General features: G+C 46.8%; 4 protein-coding genes across 4 annotated transcripts; all 4 read left to right on the top strand.

Annotated features, from left to right (window-relative positions):
• Positions 1-15,924: 15,924 nt before the first annotated feature.
• LOC126281823 (sperm acrosomal protein FSA-ACR.1-like) lies at positions 15,925-16,314 on the top strand. Its single transcript, XM_049981051.1, has one exon. The coding sequence runs from the start codon at positions 15,925-15,927 to the stop codon at positions 16,312-16,314; it is 390 nt and encodes a 129-aa protein (XP_049837008.1).
• A 15-nt stretch (positions 16,315-16,329) lies between these two features.
• On the top strand, positions 16,330-16,794 carry LOC126281822 (sperm acrosomal protein FSA-ACR.1-like). The gene has a single exon (XM_049981050.1). It carries the CDS (start codon positions 16,330-16,332, stop codon positions 16,792-16,794), a length of 465 nt encoding a protein of 154 aa, XP_049837007.1.
• An 870-nt stretch (positions 16,795-17,664) lies between these two features.
• LOC126281820 (ribosome-binding protein 1-like) lies at positions 17,665-18,438 on the top strand. Its single transcript, XM_049981049.1, has one exon. It carries the CDS (start codon positions 17,665-17,667, stop codon positions 18,436-18,438), a length of 774 nt encoding a protein of 257 aa, XP_049837006.1.
• On the top strand, positions 18,435-18,974 carry LOC126281819 (sperm acrosomal protein FSA-ACR.1-like). Its single transcript, XM_049981048.1, has one exon. The coding sequence runs from the start codon at positions 18,435-18,437 to the stop codon at positions 18,972-18,974; it is 540 nt and encodes a 179-aa protein (XP_049837005.1).
• Positions 18,975-19,020: the final 46 nt, after the last annotated feature.

Raw genomic sequence — 19,020 nt, 5'->3', positions numbered from 1 at the left:
TCGGATACACACTACTGGAATTTCTGGAGAAATTAAATGAGGTGGTTGTGTTCCGGGTAATCACTTGAAGGAAAGTGTGCATGAAGACCACAATTTTTAATCACGATGCAATTACTGTGTCATATTGTCAACATTAGGGTGTGAAGGGAAAGGAATGTGGGCTGTATTGGGTCGGATACAAGCTACTGTTCTCCCAGGAAAGATTCAAGTGGGTGAACTTGTCCCCGGTTATCACTTATACGAATGTGTGCATGAAGACCGTAATATTTTATCGCGACGCAATTTCTGTATCATATCATCAATATGAGGGTGTGACTGATCAAGTACGTAGGCAGTGGTGCGTCGGATACACACTACTGGAATTGCAGAAGAAATTAAATGAGGTGGTGGTGATCCGGTTTATCACTTGTAGGAAAGTATGCATGAAGACAACAATATTTAATCACGATGCGATTACTGTATGATATTGTCAATTTCAGGGTGTGAAGAGTAAGGTATGTGGGCTGTATTGAGTCAGATACAAGCCACTGGTCTCCAAGGAGAGATTTAGGTGGGTGAAGGTATGTCCGTTTATCACTTATACGAAAGTGTCCTTGAAGACCATAATATTTTATCGCGACGCAATTTCTGTGTCATATCATCAATATGATGGTGTGACTGATTAAGTACGTAAACAGTGGTGCGTCGGATACACACTACTGGAATTGCAGGAGAAATGAAGTGAGGTAGTGGTGTTCCGGGATATCACTTATAGGAAAGTGTGCATCAAGACAACAATATTTAATCGCGATGCAATTCTGTGTCATATTGTCAATATCAGGTTGTGAAGGGTAGTGTATGTGCGCTGTATTGAGTCGGATACAAGTTGCAGGACTCCCAGGAGAGATTCAAGTGTTTGAAGGTTATCCCAGTTATTACTTATATCAAAGTGTGCTTGAAGACCATCATATTTTATCGCGACGCAATTTCTGTGTCATATCATCAATATGAGGGTGTGACTGATCAAGTACGTGGGCAGTGGTTCGTCGGATACACTCTACTGGAATTGGAGAAGAAATTGAATGAGGTAGTGGTGTTCCGTGTAATCACATGTAGGAAAGTGTGCGTGAAGACCACAATATTTAATCACGATGCAATTACTGTGTCATATTGTCAACACTAGGGTGTGAAGGGAAAGGAATGTGGCCTGTATTGGGTCGGATACAAGCTACTGTTCTCCCAGGAGAGATTCAAGTGGGTGAACTTGTCCCCGGTTATCACTTATACGAATGTGTGCTTGAAGACCGTAATATTTTATCGCGACGCAATTTCCTTATCATATCATCAATATCAGGGTGTGATTGATCAAGTACGTAATCAGTGGTGCGTCGGGTACACACTACTGGAATTGCAGAAGAAATTAAATGAGGTGGTGGTGATCCGGGTTATCACTTGTAGGAAAGTATGCATGAAGACAACAATATTTAATCACGATGCGATTACTCTATGATATTGTCAATTTCAGGGTGTGAAGAGTAAGGTATGTGGGCTGTATTGAGTCAGATACAAGCCACTGGTCTCCCAGGAGAGATTCAAGTGGGTGAAGGTAAGCCCTTTTATCACTTATACGAAAGTGTGCTTGAAGACCATAATATTTTATCGCGACGCAATTTCTGTGTCATATCATCAATATGAGGGTGTGACTGATCAAGTACGTAGGCAGTGGTGCGTCGGATACACACTACTGGATTTGCAGGAGAAATTAAAAGAGGTGGTGGTGTCCCGGGTTATCACTTGTAGGAAAGTGTGCATGAAGACCACAATATTTAATCGCGATGCAATTACTGTGTCATATTGTCAACATCAGGGGGTGAAGGGTAAGAATGTGGGCTCTATTGGGTCGGATACTAGCTACTGTTCTCTCTCCCAATATTTAATCGCGAGGCAATTACTGTGTCATTTTGTCAATATCAGGGTGTGATGGGTAAGGTATGCGGGCTGTATTGAGTCAGATACAAGCTACTGGTCTCCCAGGAGAGATTCAAGTGGGTGATTGGAGCCCAGTTATCACTTATACGAAAGTGTGCTAGAATACCGTAATATTCTATCGCGACGCAATTTCTGTGTCATATCATCAATATGAGGGTGTGACTGATCAAGTACGAGGGCAGTGGTCCGTTAGATACACACTACAGGAATTGCAGGAGAAATTAAATGAGGTGGTGGTATTCCGGGTTATCACTTGTAGGAAAGTGTGCATGAAGACCACAATATTTAATCGCGATTCAATTACTCTGTCATATTGTCAATATCAGGGGTTGAAGGGTAAGGAATGTGGGCTGTATTGAGTCAGATACAAGCCACTGGTCTCCCAGGAGAGATTCAAGTGGGTGAAGGTAAGCCCTTTTATCACTTATACGAAAGTGTGCTTGAAGACCATAATATTTTATCGCGACGCAATTTCTGTGTCATATCATCAATATGAGGGTGTGACTGATCAAGTACGTAGGCAGTGGTGCGTCGGATACACACTACTGGATTTGCAGGAGAAATTAAAAGAGGTGGTGGTGTCCCGGGTTATCACTTGTAGGAAAGTGTGCATGAAGACCACAATATTTAATCGCGATGCAATTACTGTGTCATATTGTCAACATCAGGGGGTGAAGGGTAAGAATGTGGGCTCTATTGGGTCGGATACTAGCTACTGTTCTCTCAGGATCGATTCAAGTGGGTGAACTTGACCACGGTTATCACTTTTACGAAAGTGTGATTGAAGACCACAGTATTTTATCGCGACGAAATTTCTGTGTCGTATCATCAATATGAGGGTGTGACTGATCAAGTACGTGGGCAGTGGTGAATCGGATACACACTACTGGATTTGCAGGAGAAACTAAATGAGGTGGTGGTGTTCTGGGTTATACTTGTAGGAAAGTGTGCATGAAGACCAACATCTTTAATTGCGATGCAATTACTGTGTCATATTGTGTATTTCAGGGTGTGAAGGGTAAGGTATGTGGGCTGTATTGAGTCGGATACAAGCTACTAGTGTCCCAGGAGAGATTCAAGTGGGTGAAGGTGAGCCCGGTTATAACTTATACGAAAGTGTGCTTGAAGACCATAATATTTATCGCGACGCAATTTCTGTGTCATATCATCAATATGAGGGTGTTACTGATCAAGTACGTGGGCAGTGGTGCGTCGGATACACACTACTGGAATTGTAGGAGAAATTAAATGAAGTGGTGGTGTTTGGGGTATCACTTGTAGGAAAGAGTGCAGGAAGACCACAACATTTAATCGCGATGCAATTACTGTGTCATATTGTCAATATCAGTGTGTGAAAAGCAAGGTATGTGGGCTGTATTGAGTTTAATGCAACTTACTAGTCTCCCATTAGAGATTGAAGTGGGTGAAGGTGAGCCCGGTTATCACTTAAACGAAAGTGTGCTTAAAGACCATAATATTTTATCGCGCCACAATATCTGTGTCATATTATCAATATCAGGGTATGACTGATCAAGTAGGTCGGAAGTGGTGCATCTGATACACACTACAGGAATTGCAGGAGAAATTAAATGAGGTGATGGTGTTCCGGGTTATCACTTGTAGGAAAGTGTGCATGAAGACCACAATATTTAATCGCGATGCAATTACTGTCTCATATTGTCAATATCAGGGTGTGAGGGGCAAGGTATGTGGGCTGTATTGAGTCGGATACAATCTACTGGTCTCCCAGGAGAGATTCAAGTGGGTGAAGGTGAGCCCGGTTATCACTTATACGAAAGTGTGCTGGAAGACCTTAATATTCTATCTCGACGCAATTTCTGTGTCATACCATCAATATGAGGGTGTGACTGATCAAGTACGTGGGCAGTGGTGCGTCGGATACACACTGCCGGAATTGCAGTAGAAATTAAATGAGTTGGTGCTGTTCCGGGTTATCACTTTTAGGAAAGTGTGCATGACGACCCCAATATTTAATCGCGAGGCAATTACTGTGTCATATTGTCAATATCAGGGTGTGATGGGTAAGGTATGCGGGCTGTATTGAGTCAGATACAAGCTACTGGTCTCCCAGGAGAGATTCAAGTGGGTGATTGGAGCCCAGTTATCACTTATACGAAAGTGTGCTAGAATACCGTAATATTCTATCGCGACGCAATTTCTGTGTCATATCATCAATATGAGGGTGTGACTGATCAAGTACGAGGGCAGTGGTCCGTTAGATACACACTACAGGAATTGCAGGAGAAATTAAATGAGGTGGTGGTATTCCGGGTTATCACTTGTAGGAAAGTGTGCATGAAGACCACAATATTTAATCGCGATTCAATTACTCTGTCATATTGTCAATATCAGGGGTTGAAGGGTAAGGAATGTGGGCTGTATTGAGTCAGATACAAGCCACTGGTCTCCCAGGAGAGATTCAAGTGGGTGAAGGTAAGCCCTTTTATCACTTATACGAAAGTGTGCTTGAAGACCATAATATTTTATCGCGACGCAATTTCTGTGTCATATCATCAATATGAGGGTGTGACTGATCAAGTACGTAGGCAGTGGTGCGTCGGATACACACTACTGGATTTGCAGGAGAAATTAAAAGAGGTGGTGGTGTCCCGGGTTATCACTTGTAGTAAAGTGTGCATGAAGACCACAATATTTAATCGCGATGCAATTACTGTGTCATATTGTCAACATCAGGGGGTGAAGGGTAAGAATGTGGGCTCTATTGGGTCGGATACTAGCTACTGTTCTCTCAGGATCGATTCAAGTGGGTGAACTTGACCACGGTTATCACTTTTACGAAAGTGTGATTGAAGACCACAGAATTTTATCGCGACGAAATTTCTGTGTCGTATCATCAATATGAGGGTGTGACTGATCAAGTACGTGGGCAGTGGTGAATCGGATACACACTACTGGATTTGCAGGAGAAACTAAATGAGGTGGTGGTGTTCTGGGTTATACTTGTAGGAAAGTGTGCATGAAGACCAACATCTTTAATTGCGATGCAATTACTGTGTCATATTGTGTATTTCAGGGTGTGAAGGGTAAGGTATGTGGGCTGTATTGAGTCGGATACAAGCTACTGGTCTCCCAGTAGAGATTCAAGTGTGTGCTGGTGAGCCTGGTTATCACTTATACGAAAGTGTGCTTGAAGACCATAGTATTTTGTCGCGACGAAATTTCTGTGTCAAATCATCAAATGAGGGTGTGACTGATCAAGTACGTGGGTGGTGGTGCGTCGGATACACACTACTGGAATTGCAGGAGTAATAAAATTAGGAGGTGGTGTTCCGGGTTATCACTCATAGGAATGTGAGCATGAAGACCACAATATTTAACCGCGATGCAATTACTGTGTCGTATTGTCAATATCAGGGTGAGAAGCGTAAGGTATGTGGGCTGTATTGAGTCTGATACAAGCTACTGATCTCCCAGGAGCGATTCAAGTGCGTGAAGTTGAGCCCAGTTATCACTTATACGCAAGTGTGCCTGAAGACCATAATATTTTATCACGACGCAATTTCTGTATCATACCATCAATTGAGTTTGTGACTGATCAAGTACGCGGGCAGTGGTGCATCGGATAAACACTACTGGAATTGCAGTAGAAATTAAATGATGTGATGGTGTTCCGGGTTATCACTTGTAGGAAAGTGTGCATGAAGACCACAATATTTAATCGCGACGCAATTACTGCGTCATATTGTCAATATCAGGTTGTGAAGGGTAAGGTATGTGGGCTGTATTGAGTCGGATACAAGCTACTAGTGTCCCAGGAGAGATTCAAGTGGGTGAAGGTGAGCCCGGTTATAACTTATACGAAAGTGTGCTTGAAGACCATAATATTTATCGCGACGCAATTTCTGTGTCATATCATCAATATGAGGGTGTTACTGATCAAGTACGTGGGCAGTGGTGCGTCGGATACACACTACTGGAATTGTAGGAGAAATTAAATGAAGTGGTGGTGTTTGGTGTATCACTTGTAGGAAAGAGTGCAGGAAGACCACAACATTTAATCGCGATGAAATTACTGTGTCATATTGTCAATATCAGTGTGTGAAAAGCAAGGTATGTGGGCTGTATTGAGTTTAATGCAACTTACTAGTCTCCCATTAGAGATTGAAGTGGGTGAAGGTGAGCCCGGTTATCACTTAAACGAAAGTGTGCTTAAAGACCATAATATTTTATCGCGCCACAATATCTGTGTCATATTATCAATATCAGGGTATGACTGATCAAGTAGGTCGGAAGTGGTGCGTCTGATACACACTACAGGAATTGCAGGAGAAATTAAATGAGGTGATGGTGTTCCGGGTTATCACTTGTAGGAAAGTGTGCATGAAGACCACAATATTTAATCGCGATGCAATTACTGTCTCATATTGTCAATATCAGGGTGTGAGGGGCAAGGTATGTGGGCTGTATTGAGTCGGATACAATCTACTGGTCTCCCAGGAGAGATTCAAGTGGGTGAAGGTGAGCCCGGTTATCACTTATACGAAAGTGTGCTGGAAGACCTTAATATTCTATCTCGACGCAATTTCTGTGTCATACCATCAATATGAGGGTGTGACTGATCAAGTACGTGGGCAGTGGTGCGTCGGATACACACTGCCGGAATTGCAGTAGAAATTAAATGAGTTGGTGCTGTTCCGGGTTATCACTTTTAGGAAAGTGTGCATGACGACCCCAATATTTAATCGCGAGGCAATTACTGTGTCATATTGTCAATATCAGGGTGTGATGGGTAAGGTATGCGGGCTGTATTGAGTCAGATACAAGCTACTGGTCTCCCAGGAGAGATTCAAGTGGGTGATTGGAGCCCAGTTATCACTTATACGAAAGTGTGCTAGAATACCGTAATATTCTATCTCGACGCAATTTCTGTGTCATATCATCAATATGAGGGTGTGACTGATCAAGTACGAGGGCAGTGGTCCGTTAGATACACACTACAGGAATTGCAGGAGAAATTAAATGAGGTGGTGGTATTCCGGGTTATCACTTGTAGGAAAGTGTGCATGAAGACCACAATATTTAATCGCGATTCAATTACTCTGTCATATTGTCAATATCAGGGGTTGAAGGGTAAGGAATGTGGGCTGTATTGAGTCAGATGCAAACTACTGGTCGCCCAGTAGAGATTCAAGTGGGTGAAGGTGAGCCCAGTTATCACTTATACGAAAGTGTGCTTGAAGACCATAATATTTTATCGCGACACAAATTCTGTGTCATATCATCAATACGAGGGTATGACTGATCAAGTACATGGGCCGTGGTGCGTCTGATACACACTACTGGATTTGCTGGAGAAATTAAATGAGGTGGTGGTGTTCGGGGTTATCACTTGTAGGAAAGTGTGCATGAAGACCACAATATTTAATCGCGATGCAATTACTGTGTCATATTGTCAACATCAGGGGGTAAAGAAAAGGAATGTGGGCTGTATTGAGTCGGATACAATCTAGTGGTCTTCCAGGAGAGATTCAAGTGGGTTAACGTTACCTAGGTTATCACTTATACGAAAGTGAAGACCATAATATTTTAAAGCGACACAGTTTCTGTGTCATATCATCAATATGAGGGTGTGACTGATCAAGTACGTGGGCAGTGGTGCGTCGGTTACACACTACTGGAATTGCAGGAGAAATTATATGAGGTGGTGGTGTTCCGGGTCATCACTTGTAGGAAAGTGTGCATGAAGACCACATTATTTAATCGCGATGCAATTACTGTGTCATATTGTCAATATCAGGGTGTGAAGGGAAAGGAATGTGGGCTGTATAGGGTCGGATACAAGCTACTGTTCTCCCAGGATTGATTCAAGTGGTTGAACTTGACCCCTGTTATCAATTATACGAAAGTGTGCTTGAAGACCATAATATTTTATCGCGACGCAATTTCTGTGTCATATCATCAACATGAGGGTGTGACTGATCATGTACGTGGGCAGTGGTGCGTCGGATACACATTACTGGAATTGCAGAAGAAAAGAAGTGAGGTGGTGGTGTTCCGGGTTATTACTTATTGGAAAGTGTGCATCAAGACCACAATATTTAATCGCGATGCAACTACTGTGTCATATTGTCAATATCAGGGTGTTAAGTGTAATGTATGTGGGCTGTATTGAGTCGAATACAAGTTACAGGTCTCCCAGGAGAGATTCAAGTGTTTGAAGGTTATCCCAGTTATCATTTATACGAAAGTGTGCTTGAAGACCATCATATTTTATCGCGACGCAATTTCTCTGTCGTATCATCAATTTGAGGGTGTGACTGATCAAGTACATTGGCAGTTGTGCGACGGATACACTCTACTGGAATTGCAGGAGAAATTTAATGAGGTGGTGGTGTTCCGGGTTATCTATTGTAGGAAACTGTGCATAAAGACCACAATATTTAATCGCGATGCAATTACTGTGGCATATTGGCAATATCAGGGTGCGAAGAGTAAGGTAATGTGGGCTGTATTGAGTCGGATATAAGCTACTGGTCTCCCAGGAGAGATTCATACGGAAGAAGGTAAGCCAGGTTATCACATATACGAAGGTGTGCTTGAAGACCATAATATTTTATCGCGAAGCAATTTCTGTGCCATATCATCAATATGAGGGTGTGACTGATCAATTACTTGGGCAGTGGTGCGTCGGATACACACTACTGGAATTGCAGGAGAAATTAAATCAGGTGGTTGTGTTCCGGGTAATCACTTGTAGGAAAGTGTGCAAGAAGACCACAATTTTTAATCACGATGCAATTACTGTGTAATATTGTCAATATCAGGGTGTGAAGGGTAAGGTATGTAAACGGTATTGAGTTTGATATAAGCTACTGGTCTCCCAGGAGAGATTCATGTGGGTGAAGGTGAGCCCGGTTATCAGTTACACGAAAGTGTGCTTGAAGACCATAATATTTTATCGCGACGAAATTTCTGTGTCATATCATCAATATGAGGGTGTGACTGATCATGTACGTGGGCAGTGGTGCGTCGGATACACACTACTGGAATTGCAGGAGAAATTAAATGAGGTGGTGGTGTTCGGGATTATCACTTGTAGGAAAGTGTGCATTAAGACCACAATATTTAATCGCGAAGCAATTCCTATGGCATATTGTCAATATCAGGGTGTGAAAGGAAAGGAATGTGGGCTGTATAGGGTCGGATACAAGCTACTGTTCTCCCAGGATTGATTCAAGTGGTTGAACTTTTCCCCGGTTATCAATTACACGAAAGTGTAGTTGAAGACCATAATAATTTATCGCGACGCAATTTCTGTGTCATATCATCAATGTTAGGGTGTGACAGATCAAGTACGTAGGTAGTGGTGCGTCGGATACACACTACTGGAATTGCATTAGAAATTTAATGAGGAGGTGGTGTTCCGGGTTATGACTTGTAGGAAAGTGTGCATGAAGACCACAATATTTAATCGCGATGCAATTACTGTGTCATATTGTCTATATCAGGGTGTGAAGGGTAATGTATGTGCGCTGTATTGAGTCGGATACAAGTTGCAGGACTCTCAGGAGAGATTCAAGTGTTTGAAGGTTATCCCAGTTATCACTTATACGAAAGTGTGCTTGAAGACCATCATATTTTATCTCGACGCAATTTCTCTGTCATATCATCAATTTGAGGGTGTGACTGATCAAGTACGTGGGCAGTGGTGCGTCGGATACACTCTACTGGAATTGCAGGAGAAATTAAATGAGGTAGTGGTGTACCGTGTAATCACATGTAGGAAAGTGTGCGTGAAGACAACAATATTTAATTGCGATGCAATTAATGTGTGATATTGTCAATATCAGGATGTGAAAGGTAATGTATGTGGGCTGTAGTGAGTCGGATACAAGCTACTGGTCTCCCAGGAGAGATTCAAGTGGGTGATGGTAATCCCGGTTATCACTTATACGAAAGTGTGCTTGAAGACCATAATGTTTTATCGCGAAGCAATTTCTGTGCCATATCATCAATATGATGGTGTGACTGATCAAGTACTTGGGCAGTGGTGCGTCGGATACACACTACTGGAATTGCTGGAGAAATTAAATGAGGTGGTTGTGTTCCGGGTAATCACTTGTAGGAAAGTGTGCATTAAGACCACAATATTGAATCGCGATGCAATTACTATGGCATATTGTCAATATCAGGGTGTGAAGGGTAAGGTATGTGGGCTGTATTGTGTCGTATACAAGCTAGTGGTCACCCAGTGGAGATTCAAGTGGGTGAAAGAAAGCCCGGTTATCACTTATACGAAAGTGTGCATGAAGACCATAATATTTCATCGCGACGCAATTTTCGGTGTCATATCATCAATATGAGGGTATGACTGATCAAGTACGTGAGCAGTGGTGCGTCGGATACACACTACTGGAATTGCAGGAGTAATTTAACGAGGAGGTGGTGTTCCGGGTGATGACTTGTAGGAAAGTGTGCATGAAGACCACAATATTTAATCGCGATGCAGTTACTGTGTCATACTGTCAACATCAGGGTGTGAAAGGAAAGGAATGTGGGCTGTATTGAGTCGGATACAAGCTACTGGTCTCCCAGGAGAGATTCAAGTGGGTGAAGGTAATCCCGGTTATTACTTAGACGAAAGTGTGCTTGAAGACCATAATATTTTATCGCGACGCAATTTCTGTGTCATATCATCAACATGAGGGTGTGACTGATCATGTACGTGGGCAGTGGAGCGTCGGATACACATTACTGGAATTGCAGAAGAAAAGAAGTGAGGTGGTGGTGTTCCGGGTTATTACTTATTGGAAAGTGTGCATCAAGACCACAATATTTAATCGCGATGCAATTACTGTGTCATATTGTCAATATCAGGGTGTTAAGTGTCATGTATGTGGGCTGTATGGAGTCGAATACAAGTTACAGGTCTCCCAGGAGAGATTCAAGTGTTTGAAGGTTATCCCAGTTATCATTTATACGAAAGTGTGCTTGAAGACCATCATATTTTATCGCGACGCAATTTCTCTGTCGTATCATCAATTTGAGGGTGTGACTGATCAAGTACGTGGGCAGTGGTGCGTCGGATACACACTACTGGAATTGCAGGAGAAATTTAATGAGGAGGTGGTGTTCCGGGTTATGACTTGTAGGAAAGTGTGCATGAAGACCACAATATTTAATCGCAATGCAATTACTGTGTGATATTGTCAATATCAGGATGTTAAAGGTAATGTATGTGGGCTGTAATGAGTCGGACACAAGCTACTGGTCTCCCAGGAGAGATTCAAGTGGGTGAAGGTAATCCCGGTTATCACTTATACGAAAGTTTGCTTGAAGACCATAATATTTTATCGCGACGCAATTTCTCTGTCGTATCTTCAATATGAGGGTGAGACTGGTCAAGTACGTGGGCAGTGGTGCGTCGGATACACACTACCGGAATTGCAGGAGAAATTAAATGAGGTGGTGGTGTTCCGGGTTATCTATTGTAGGAAAGTGTGCATAAAGACCACAATATTTAATCGCGATGCAATTACTGTGGCATATTGGCAATATCAGGGTGCGAAGAGTAAGGTAATGTGGGCTGTATTGAGTCGGATATAAGCTACTGGTCTCCCAGGAGAGATTCATACGGAAGAAGGTAAGCCAGGTTATCACATATACGAAAGTGTGCTTGAAGACCATAATATTTTATCGCGAAGCAATTTCTGTGCCATATCATCAATATGAGGGTGTGACTGATCAATTATTTGGGCAGTGGTGCGTCGGATACACACTACTGGAATTGCTGGAGAAATTAAATCAGGTGGTTGTGTTCCGGGTAATCACTTGTAGGAAAGTGTGCATGAAGACCACAATTTTTAATCACGATGCAATTACTGTGTAATATTGTCAATATCAGGGTGTGAAGGGTAAGGTATGTAAACGGTATTGAGTCGGATATAAGCTAATGGTCTCCCAGGAGAAATTCAGGTGGGTGAAGGTGAGCCCGGTTATCAGTTATACGAAAGTGTGCTTGAAGACCATAATATTTTATCGCGACGAAATTTCTGTGTCATATCATCAATATGAGGGTGTGACTGATCATGTACGTGGGCAGTGGTGCGTCGGATACACACTACTGGAATTGCAGGAGAAATTAAATGAGGTGGTGGTGTTCGGGATTATCACTTTTAGGAAAGTGTGCATTAAGACCACAATATTTAATCGCGAAGCAATTCCTATGGCATATTGTCAATATCATGGTGTGAAAGGAAAGGAATGTGGGCTGTATAGGGTCGGATACAAGCTACTGTTCTCCCAGGATTGATTCAAGTGGTTGAACTTTTCCCCGGTTATCAATTACACGAAAGTGTACTTGAAGACCATAATAATTTATCGCGACGCAATTTCTGTGTCATATCATCAATATTAGGGTGTAACAGATCAAGTACGTAGGTAGTGGTGCGTCTGATACACACTACTGGAATTGCAGGAGAAATTTAATGAGGAGGTGGTGTTCCGGGTTATGACTTGTAGGAAAGTGTGCATGAAGACCACAATATTTAATCGCGATGCAATTACTGTGTCATATTGTCTATATCAGGGTGTGAAGGGTAATGTATGTGCGCTGTATTGAGTCGGATACAAGTTGCAGGCCTCACAGGAGAGATTCAAGTGTTTGAAGGTTATCCCAGTTATCACTTATACGAAAGTGTGCTTGAAGACCATCATATTTTATCGCGACGCAATTTCTCTGTCATATCATCAATTTGAGGGTATGACTGATCAAGTACGTGGGCAGTGGTGCGTCGGATACACTCTACTGGAATTGCAGGAGAAATTAAATGAGGTAGTGGTGTACCGTGTAATCACATTTAGGAAAGTGTGCGTGAATACAACAATATTTAATCGCGATGCAATTACTGTGTGATATTGTCAATATCAGGATGTGAAAGGTAATGTATGTGGGCTGTAGTGAGTCGGATACAAGCTACTGGTCTCCCAGGAGAGATTCAAGTGGGTGAAGGTAATCCCGGTTATCACTTATACGAAAGTGTGCTTGAAGACCATAATACTTTATCGCGACGTAATTTCTGTGTCATATCTTCAATATGAGGGTGAGACTGGTCAAGTACGTGGGCAGTGGTGCGTCGGATACACACTACCGGAATTGCAGGAGAAATTAAATGAGGTGGTGGTGTTCCGGGTTATCTATTATAGGAAAGTGTGCATGAAGACCACAATATTTAATCGCGATGCAATCACTGTGGCATATTGGCAATATCAGGGTGCGAAGATTAAGGTAATGTGGGCTGTATTGAGTCGGATATAAGCTACTGGTCTCCCAGGAGAGACTCATATGGAAGAAGGTAAGCCAGGTTATCACATATACGAAAGTGTGCTTGAAGACCATAATGTTTTATCGCGAAGCAATTTCTGTGCCATACCATCAATATGAGGGTGTGACTGATCAAGTACTTGGGCAGTGGTGCGTCGGATACACACTACTGGAATTGCTGGAGAAATTAAATGAGGTGGTTGTGTTCCGGGTAATCACTTGTAGGAAAGTGTGCATGAAGACCACAATTTTTAATCACGATTCAATTACTGTGTCATATTGTCAACATTAGTGTGTGAAGGGAAAGGAATGTGGGCTGTATTGGGTCGGATACAAGCTACTGTTCTCCCAGGAGAGATTCAAGTGGATGAACTTGTCCCCGGTTATCACTTATACGAATGTGTGCTTGAAGACCGTAATATTTTATCGCGACGCAATTTCTGTATCATATCATCAATATGAGGGTGTGACTGATCAAGTACGTAGGCAGTGGTGCGTCGGATACACACTACTGGAATTGCAGAAGAAATTAAATGAGGTGGTGGTGTTCCGGGTTATCACTTGTAGGAAAGTATGCATGAAGACAACAATATTTAATCACGATGCGATTACTGTGTGATATTGTTAATTTCAGGGTGTGAAGAGTAAGGTATGTGGGCTGTATTGAGTCAGATACAAGCCACTGGTCTCCCAGGAGAGATTCAGGTGGGTGAAGGTAAGACCGTTTATCACTCATACGAAAGTGTCCTTCAAGACCATAATATTTTATCGCGACGCAATTTCTGTGTTATATCATCAATATGATGGTGTGACTGATTAAGTACGTAAACAGTGGTGCGTCGGATACACACTACTGGAATTGCAGAAGAAATGAAGTGAGGTGGTGGTGTTCCGGGTTATCACTTGTAGGAAAGTATTCGTGAAGACAACAATATTTAATCACGATGCGATTACTGTGTGATATTGTCAATTTCAGGGTGTTAAGAGTAAGGAATGTGGGCTGTATTGAGTCAGATACAAGCCACTGGTCTCCCAGGAGAGATTCAAGTGGGTGAAGGTAAGCCCGGTTATCACTTATAGGAAAGTGTGCTTGAAGACCATAATATTTTATCGCGACGCAATTTCTGTGTCATATCATTAAAATGAGGGTGTGACTGATCAAGTACGTAGGCAGTGGTGCGTCGGATACACACTACTGGTATTGCAGGAGGAATTAAATGAGGTGGTTTTGTTCCGGGTTATCACTTGTAGGAAAGTGTGCATGAAGAACACAATTTTTAATCGCGATGCAATTACTGTGTCATATTGTCAATATCTGGGTGTGAAGAGCAAGGTATGTGGGCTGAATTCAGTCGGATATAAGCTACTGGTCTCCCAGGAGAGATTCAAGTGGGTGAACGTGAGCCCGGTTATCACTTATACGAAAGTGTGCTTGAAGACCATATTATTTTATCGCGACGCAATTTCTGTGTCATATCATTAAAATGAGGGTGTGACTGATCAAGTACGTAGGCAGTGGTGCGTCGGATTCACACTACTGGAATTGCAGGAGAAATTAAAATAGGTGGTGGTGTCCCGGGTTATCACTTGTAGGAAAGTGTGCATGAAGACCACAATATTTAATCGCGATGCAATTACTGTGTCATATTGTCAACATCAGGGGGTTAAGGGAATGAATGTGGGCTGTATTACTGGGTAGGATAAGACTGGCCTGGAGAGGACTGGGCAGGAGAGGACTGGGGAAGATAGGACGGCAGGAGAGGACTGGGCAGGAGAGGACTGGGCAGGAGAGGACTCGGCAGGAGAGGACTGGGGAAGATAGGACTGTTGGAGAGGACTGGGCAGGAGAGGACTGGGCAGGAGGACTGGGCAGGAGAGGACTGGGCAGGAGAGGACTGGCCAGGAGAGGACTGATTTGGAGAGGGCTGGGACGGGGAGGACTGAGCAGCAGAAGACTGGTCAGCTGAGGACTGTTCAGGAGAGGACTGGGCAGGAGAGGACTGGGCAGGAGAGGGCTGGGCAGGAGAGGACTGGCCAGGAGAGGACAGGGCAGGAGAGGACTGGGGAAGATAGGACTGTTGGAGAGGACTGGGCAGGAGAGGACTGGGCAGGAGGACTGGGCAGGAGAGGACTGGGCAAGAGAGGCATGGGCAGGAGAGGACTGGGCAGCAGAAGACTGGGCAGCAGAAGAATGGGCAGGAGAGGGCTGGGCAGGAGAGGAGAGGGCAGGAGAGGTCTGGGCAGGAGAGGACTGGGCAGAATATGACTGGGCAGGACATGACTGGGCAGGACAGGACTATGCAGGAGAGGGCTGGGCAAAAGAGGGCTGAGAAGAATAGGGCTGGGCAGGAGAGAACTGGGCAGGAGAGGACTGGGCAGGAGAGGACTGGGCAGAAGAGGACTGGGCAGGAGAGGACTGGCAGGAGGGGGATGGGCAGGAGAGGACTGGGCAGCAGAAGACTGGGCAGCAGAGGACTGGGCAGGAGAGGACTGGGCAGTTGTGGGCTGTTCAGGGGACGACTGGGCAGCAGAAGACTGGGCAGCAGAGGACTGGCAAGGAGAGGACTGGGCAGAAGAGGACTGGCCAGGAGAGGGCTGGGCAGGAGAGGACAGGGCAGGAGAGGACTGGGCAGTAGAGGACTGGGCAGGAGATGACTGGGCAGGACAGGACTGGGCAGGACAGGACTATGCAGGAGAGAGCTGGGCAAAAGAGGGCTGGGGAGAATAGGGCTGGGCAGGAGAGGACTGGGCAGGAGAGGACTGGGCAGGAGCGGGATGGGCAGGAGAGTCATGGGCAGGAGGGGACTGGGCAGGAGAGGACTGGGCAGGAGAGGGCTGGGCAGGGGACGACTGGGCAGCAGAAGACTGGGCAACAGAGGACTGGGCAGGAGAGGACTGGGCAGTTGTGGGCTGTTCAGGGGACGACTGGGCAGCAGAAGACTGGGCAGCAGAGGACTGGCAAGGAGAGGACTGGGCAGAAGAGGACTGGGCAGGAGAGGGCTGGGCAGGAGAGGACAGGGCAAGAGAGGACTGGGCAGTAGAGGACTGGGCAGGAGATGACTAGGCAGGACAGGACTGGGCAGGACAGGACTATGCAGGAGAGGGCTGGGCAAAAGAGGGCTGGGGAGAATTGGGCTGGGGAGGAGAGGACTGGGCAGGAGAGGACTGGGCAGGAGCGGGATGGGCAGGAGAGGACTGGGCAGGAGAGGACTGGGCAGGAGAGGACTGGGCAGGAGACGACTGGGCAGGAGAGGGCTGGGCAGGAGAAGACAGGGCAGGAGAGGACTGGGCAGGAAAGAACTGGGCAGGAGATGACTGGGCAAGACAAGACTGGGCAGGACAGGACTATGCAGGAGAGGGCTGGGCATAAGAGGCTGGGGAGAATAGGGCTGGGCAGGAGAGGACTGGGTAGGAGAGGACTGGGCAGGACAAGACTGGGCAGGAGAGGACTGGGCAGGAGAGGGATGGGCAGGAGAAGACTGGGCAGGAGAGGACTGGGCAGCAGAAAACTCGGCAGCTGAGGACTGGGCAGGAGTGGACTGGGCAGAAGAGGGCTGGGCAGGAGAGGACTGGGCAGGAAAGGACTGGCCAGGAGAGGACAGGCCAGGAGAGGAATGGGCAGTAGGGGACTGGGGAATATAGGACGGCAGGAGAAGACTGGGCAGGAGAGGACTGGGCAGGATGACTGGGCAGGAGAGGACTGGCCAGGAGAGGACTGGGCAGGAGAGGACTGGGGAAGATAGGATGGCAGCAGAGGACCGGGCAGCAGAGGACTTTGCTGGAGAGGAGTGGCTAGGAGAGGACTGGGCAGGGGAGGACTACACAGGAGAGGACTGGGCAGGAGAGGGCTGGGCAGCAGAGGACTAGTCAGAAGAGGACTGGGCAGGAGAGGACTGGGCATGGGAGGGCTGGGCAGGAGAGGGCAGGTCAGGAGGACTGGGCAAGAGAGGACTGGCCAGGAGAGGACTGGGCAGGAGAGGACTGGGGAAGATATGATGGCAGGAGAGGACTGGGAGGAGAGGACTGGCAGCAGAGGACTGGGCAGGAGGACTGGGCAGGAGAGGACTGGGCAGGAGAGGACTGGGCAGGAGAGGACTAGGTAGGAGAGGACTGGGCAGGAGAGGACGGGGCAGGAGAGGACTGAGCATGTGAGGGCTGGGCAGCAGAGGACATGTCAGGAGAGGACTGGGCAGGAGAAGACTGGGCAGGAGAGGGCTGGGCAGGGGAGGACTAGTCAGGAGAGGACTGGTCAGGAGAGTACTGGGCAGGAGAGGACTGGGCAGGAGGACTGGGCAGGAGAGGACTGGGGAAGATAGGACGGCAGGAGAGGACTGGGCAGGAGAGTCCTTGGCAGGAGAGGACTGGGGAAGATAGGACGGTAGGAGAGGACTATGCAGGATAGGACTGAACATCAGAGGAATGGGCAGGAGAGGACTGAGCAGGAGAGGTCTGGGCAGGAGACGACTGGGCAGGAGAGGACTGGGCAGGAGAGGACTGGGCAGCAGAGGACTAGTCAGCAGAGGACATGGCAGGAGAGGACTGGGCAGGAGAGGACTGATTTGGAGAGGGATGGGCAGGGGAGAACTAGGCAGCAGAAGACTGGTCAGCTGAGGACTGTTCAGGAGAGGACTGGCCAGGAGAGGACTTTGCAGGAGAGGGCTGGGCAGGAGAGGACTGTCCAGGAGAGGACTGGGCAGGAGAGGACTGGGGAAGATAGGACTGTTGGAGAGGACTGGGCAGGAGAGGACTGGGCAGGAGGACTGGGCAGGAGAGGACTGGGCAGGAGAGTCATGGGCAGGAGAGGACTGGGCAGCAGAAGACTTGGCAAGTGGGAGACTGGGCAGGAGGGGGCTGAGCAGGAGAGGACAGCGCAGGAGAGGACTGGGCAGAAGTGGACTGGGCAGAATATGACTGGGCAGGACAGGACTGGGCAGGACAGGACTATGCAGGAGAGGGCTGGGCAAAAGAGGGCTGAGAAGAATAGGGCTGGGCAGGAGAGAACTGGGCAGGAGAGGACTGGGCAGGAGAGGACTGGGCAGGAGGGGAATGGGCAAGAGAGGCATAGGCAGGAGAGGACTGGGCAGGAGAGGACTGGCAGGAGAGGGATGGGCAGGAGAATTCTGGGCAGGAGAGGATTGGGCAGCAGAAGACTGGGCAGGAGATGACTGGGCAGGACAGGACTGGGCAGGACAGGACTATCCAGGAGAGGGCTGGGCAAAAGAGGGCTGGGAAGAATAGGGCTGGGCAGGAGAGGACTGGGCAGGAGAGGACTGGGCAGGAGCGGGATGGGCAGGAGAGTCATGGGCAGGAGGGGACTGGGCAGGAGAGGACTGGGCAGGAGAGGGCTGGGCAGGGGACGACTGGGCAGCAGAAGACTGGGCAGCAGAGGATTGGGCAGGAGAGGACTGGGCAGGAGAGGACTGGGCAGGAGAGGGCTGGGCAGGAGAAGACAGGGCAGGAGAGGACTGGGCAGGAGAGGACTGGGCAGGAGATGACTGGGCAAGACAAGACTGGGCAGGACACGACTATGCAGGAGAGGGCTGGGCATAAGAGGCTGGGGAGAATAGGGCTGGGCAGGAGAGGACTGGGCAGGAGAGGACTGGGCAGGAGAGGACTGGGCAGGAGAGGACTGGGCAGGAGAGGGATGGGCAGGAGAAGACTGGGGAGGAGAGGACTGGGCTGCAGAAAACTCGGCAGCTGAGGACTATGCAGGAATGGACTGGGCAGGAGAGGGCTGGGCAGGAGAG

Source organism: Schistocerca gregaria, chromosome 7 (assembly GCF_023897955.1).
Source record: "Schistocerca gregaria isolate iqSchGreg1 chromosome 7, iqSchGreg1.2, whole genome shotgun sequence".
NCBI lineage: Eukaryota > Metazoa > Arthropoda > Insecta > Orthoptera > Acrididae > Schistocerca > Schistocerca gregaria.
Note: the sequence above shows the minus strand (reverse complement) of the source record. Positions and strands in the feature narration are given on the sequence as shown.

Bases quoted from the DNA above. Each gene is read 5' to 3' on its own strand.
- LOC126281823 (XM_049981051.1), top strand. From the start codon at position 15,925: ATGACTGGGCAGGACAGGACTGGGCAGGACAGGACTATGCAGGAGAGA.
- LOC126281822 (XM_049981050.1), top strand. From the start codon at position 16,330: ATGACTAGGCAGGACAGGACTGGGCAGGACAGGACTATGCAGGAGAGG.
- LOC126281820 (XM_049981049.1), top strand. From the start codon at position 17,665: ATGCAGGATAGGACTGAACATCAGAGGAATGGGCAGGAGAGGACTGAG.
- LOC126281819 (XM_049981048.1), top strand. From the start codon at position 18,435: ATGACTGGGCAGGACAGGACTGGGCAGGACAGGACTATCCAGGAGAGG.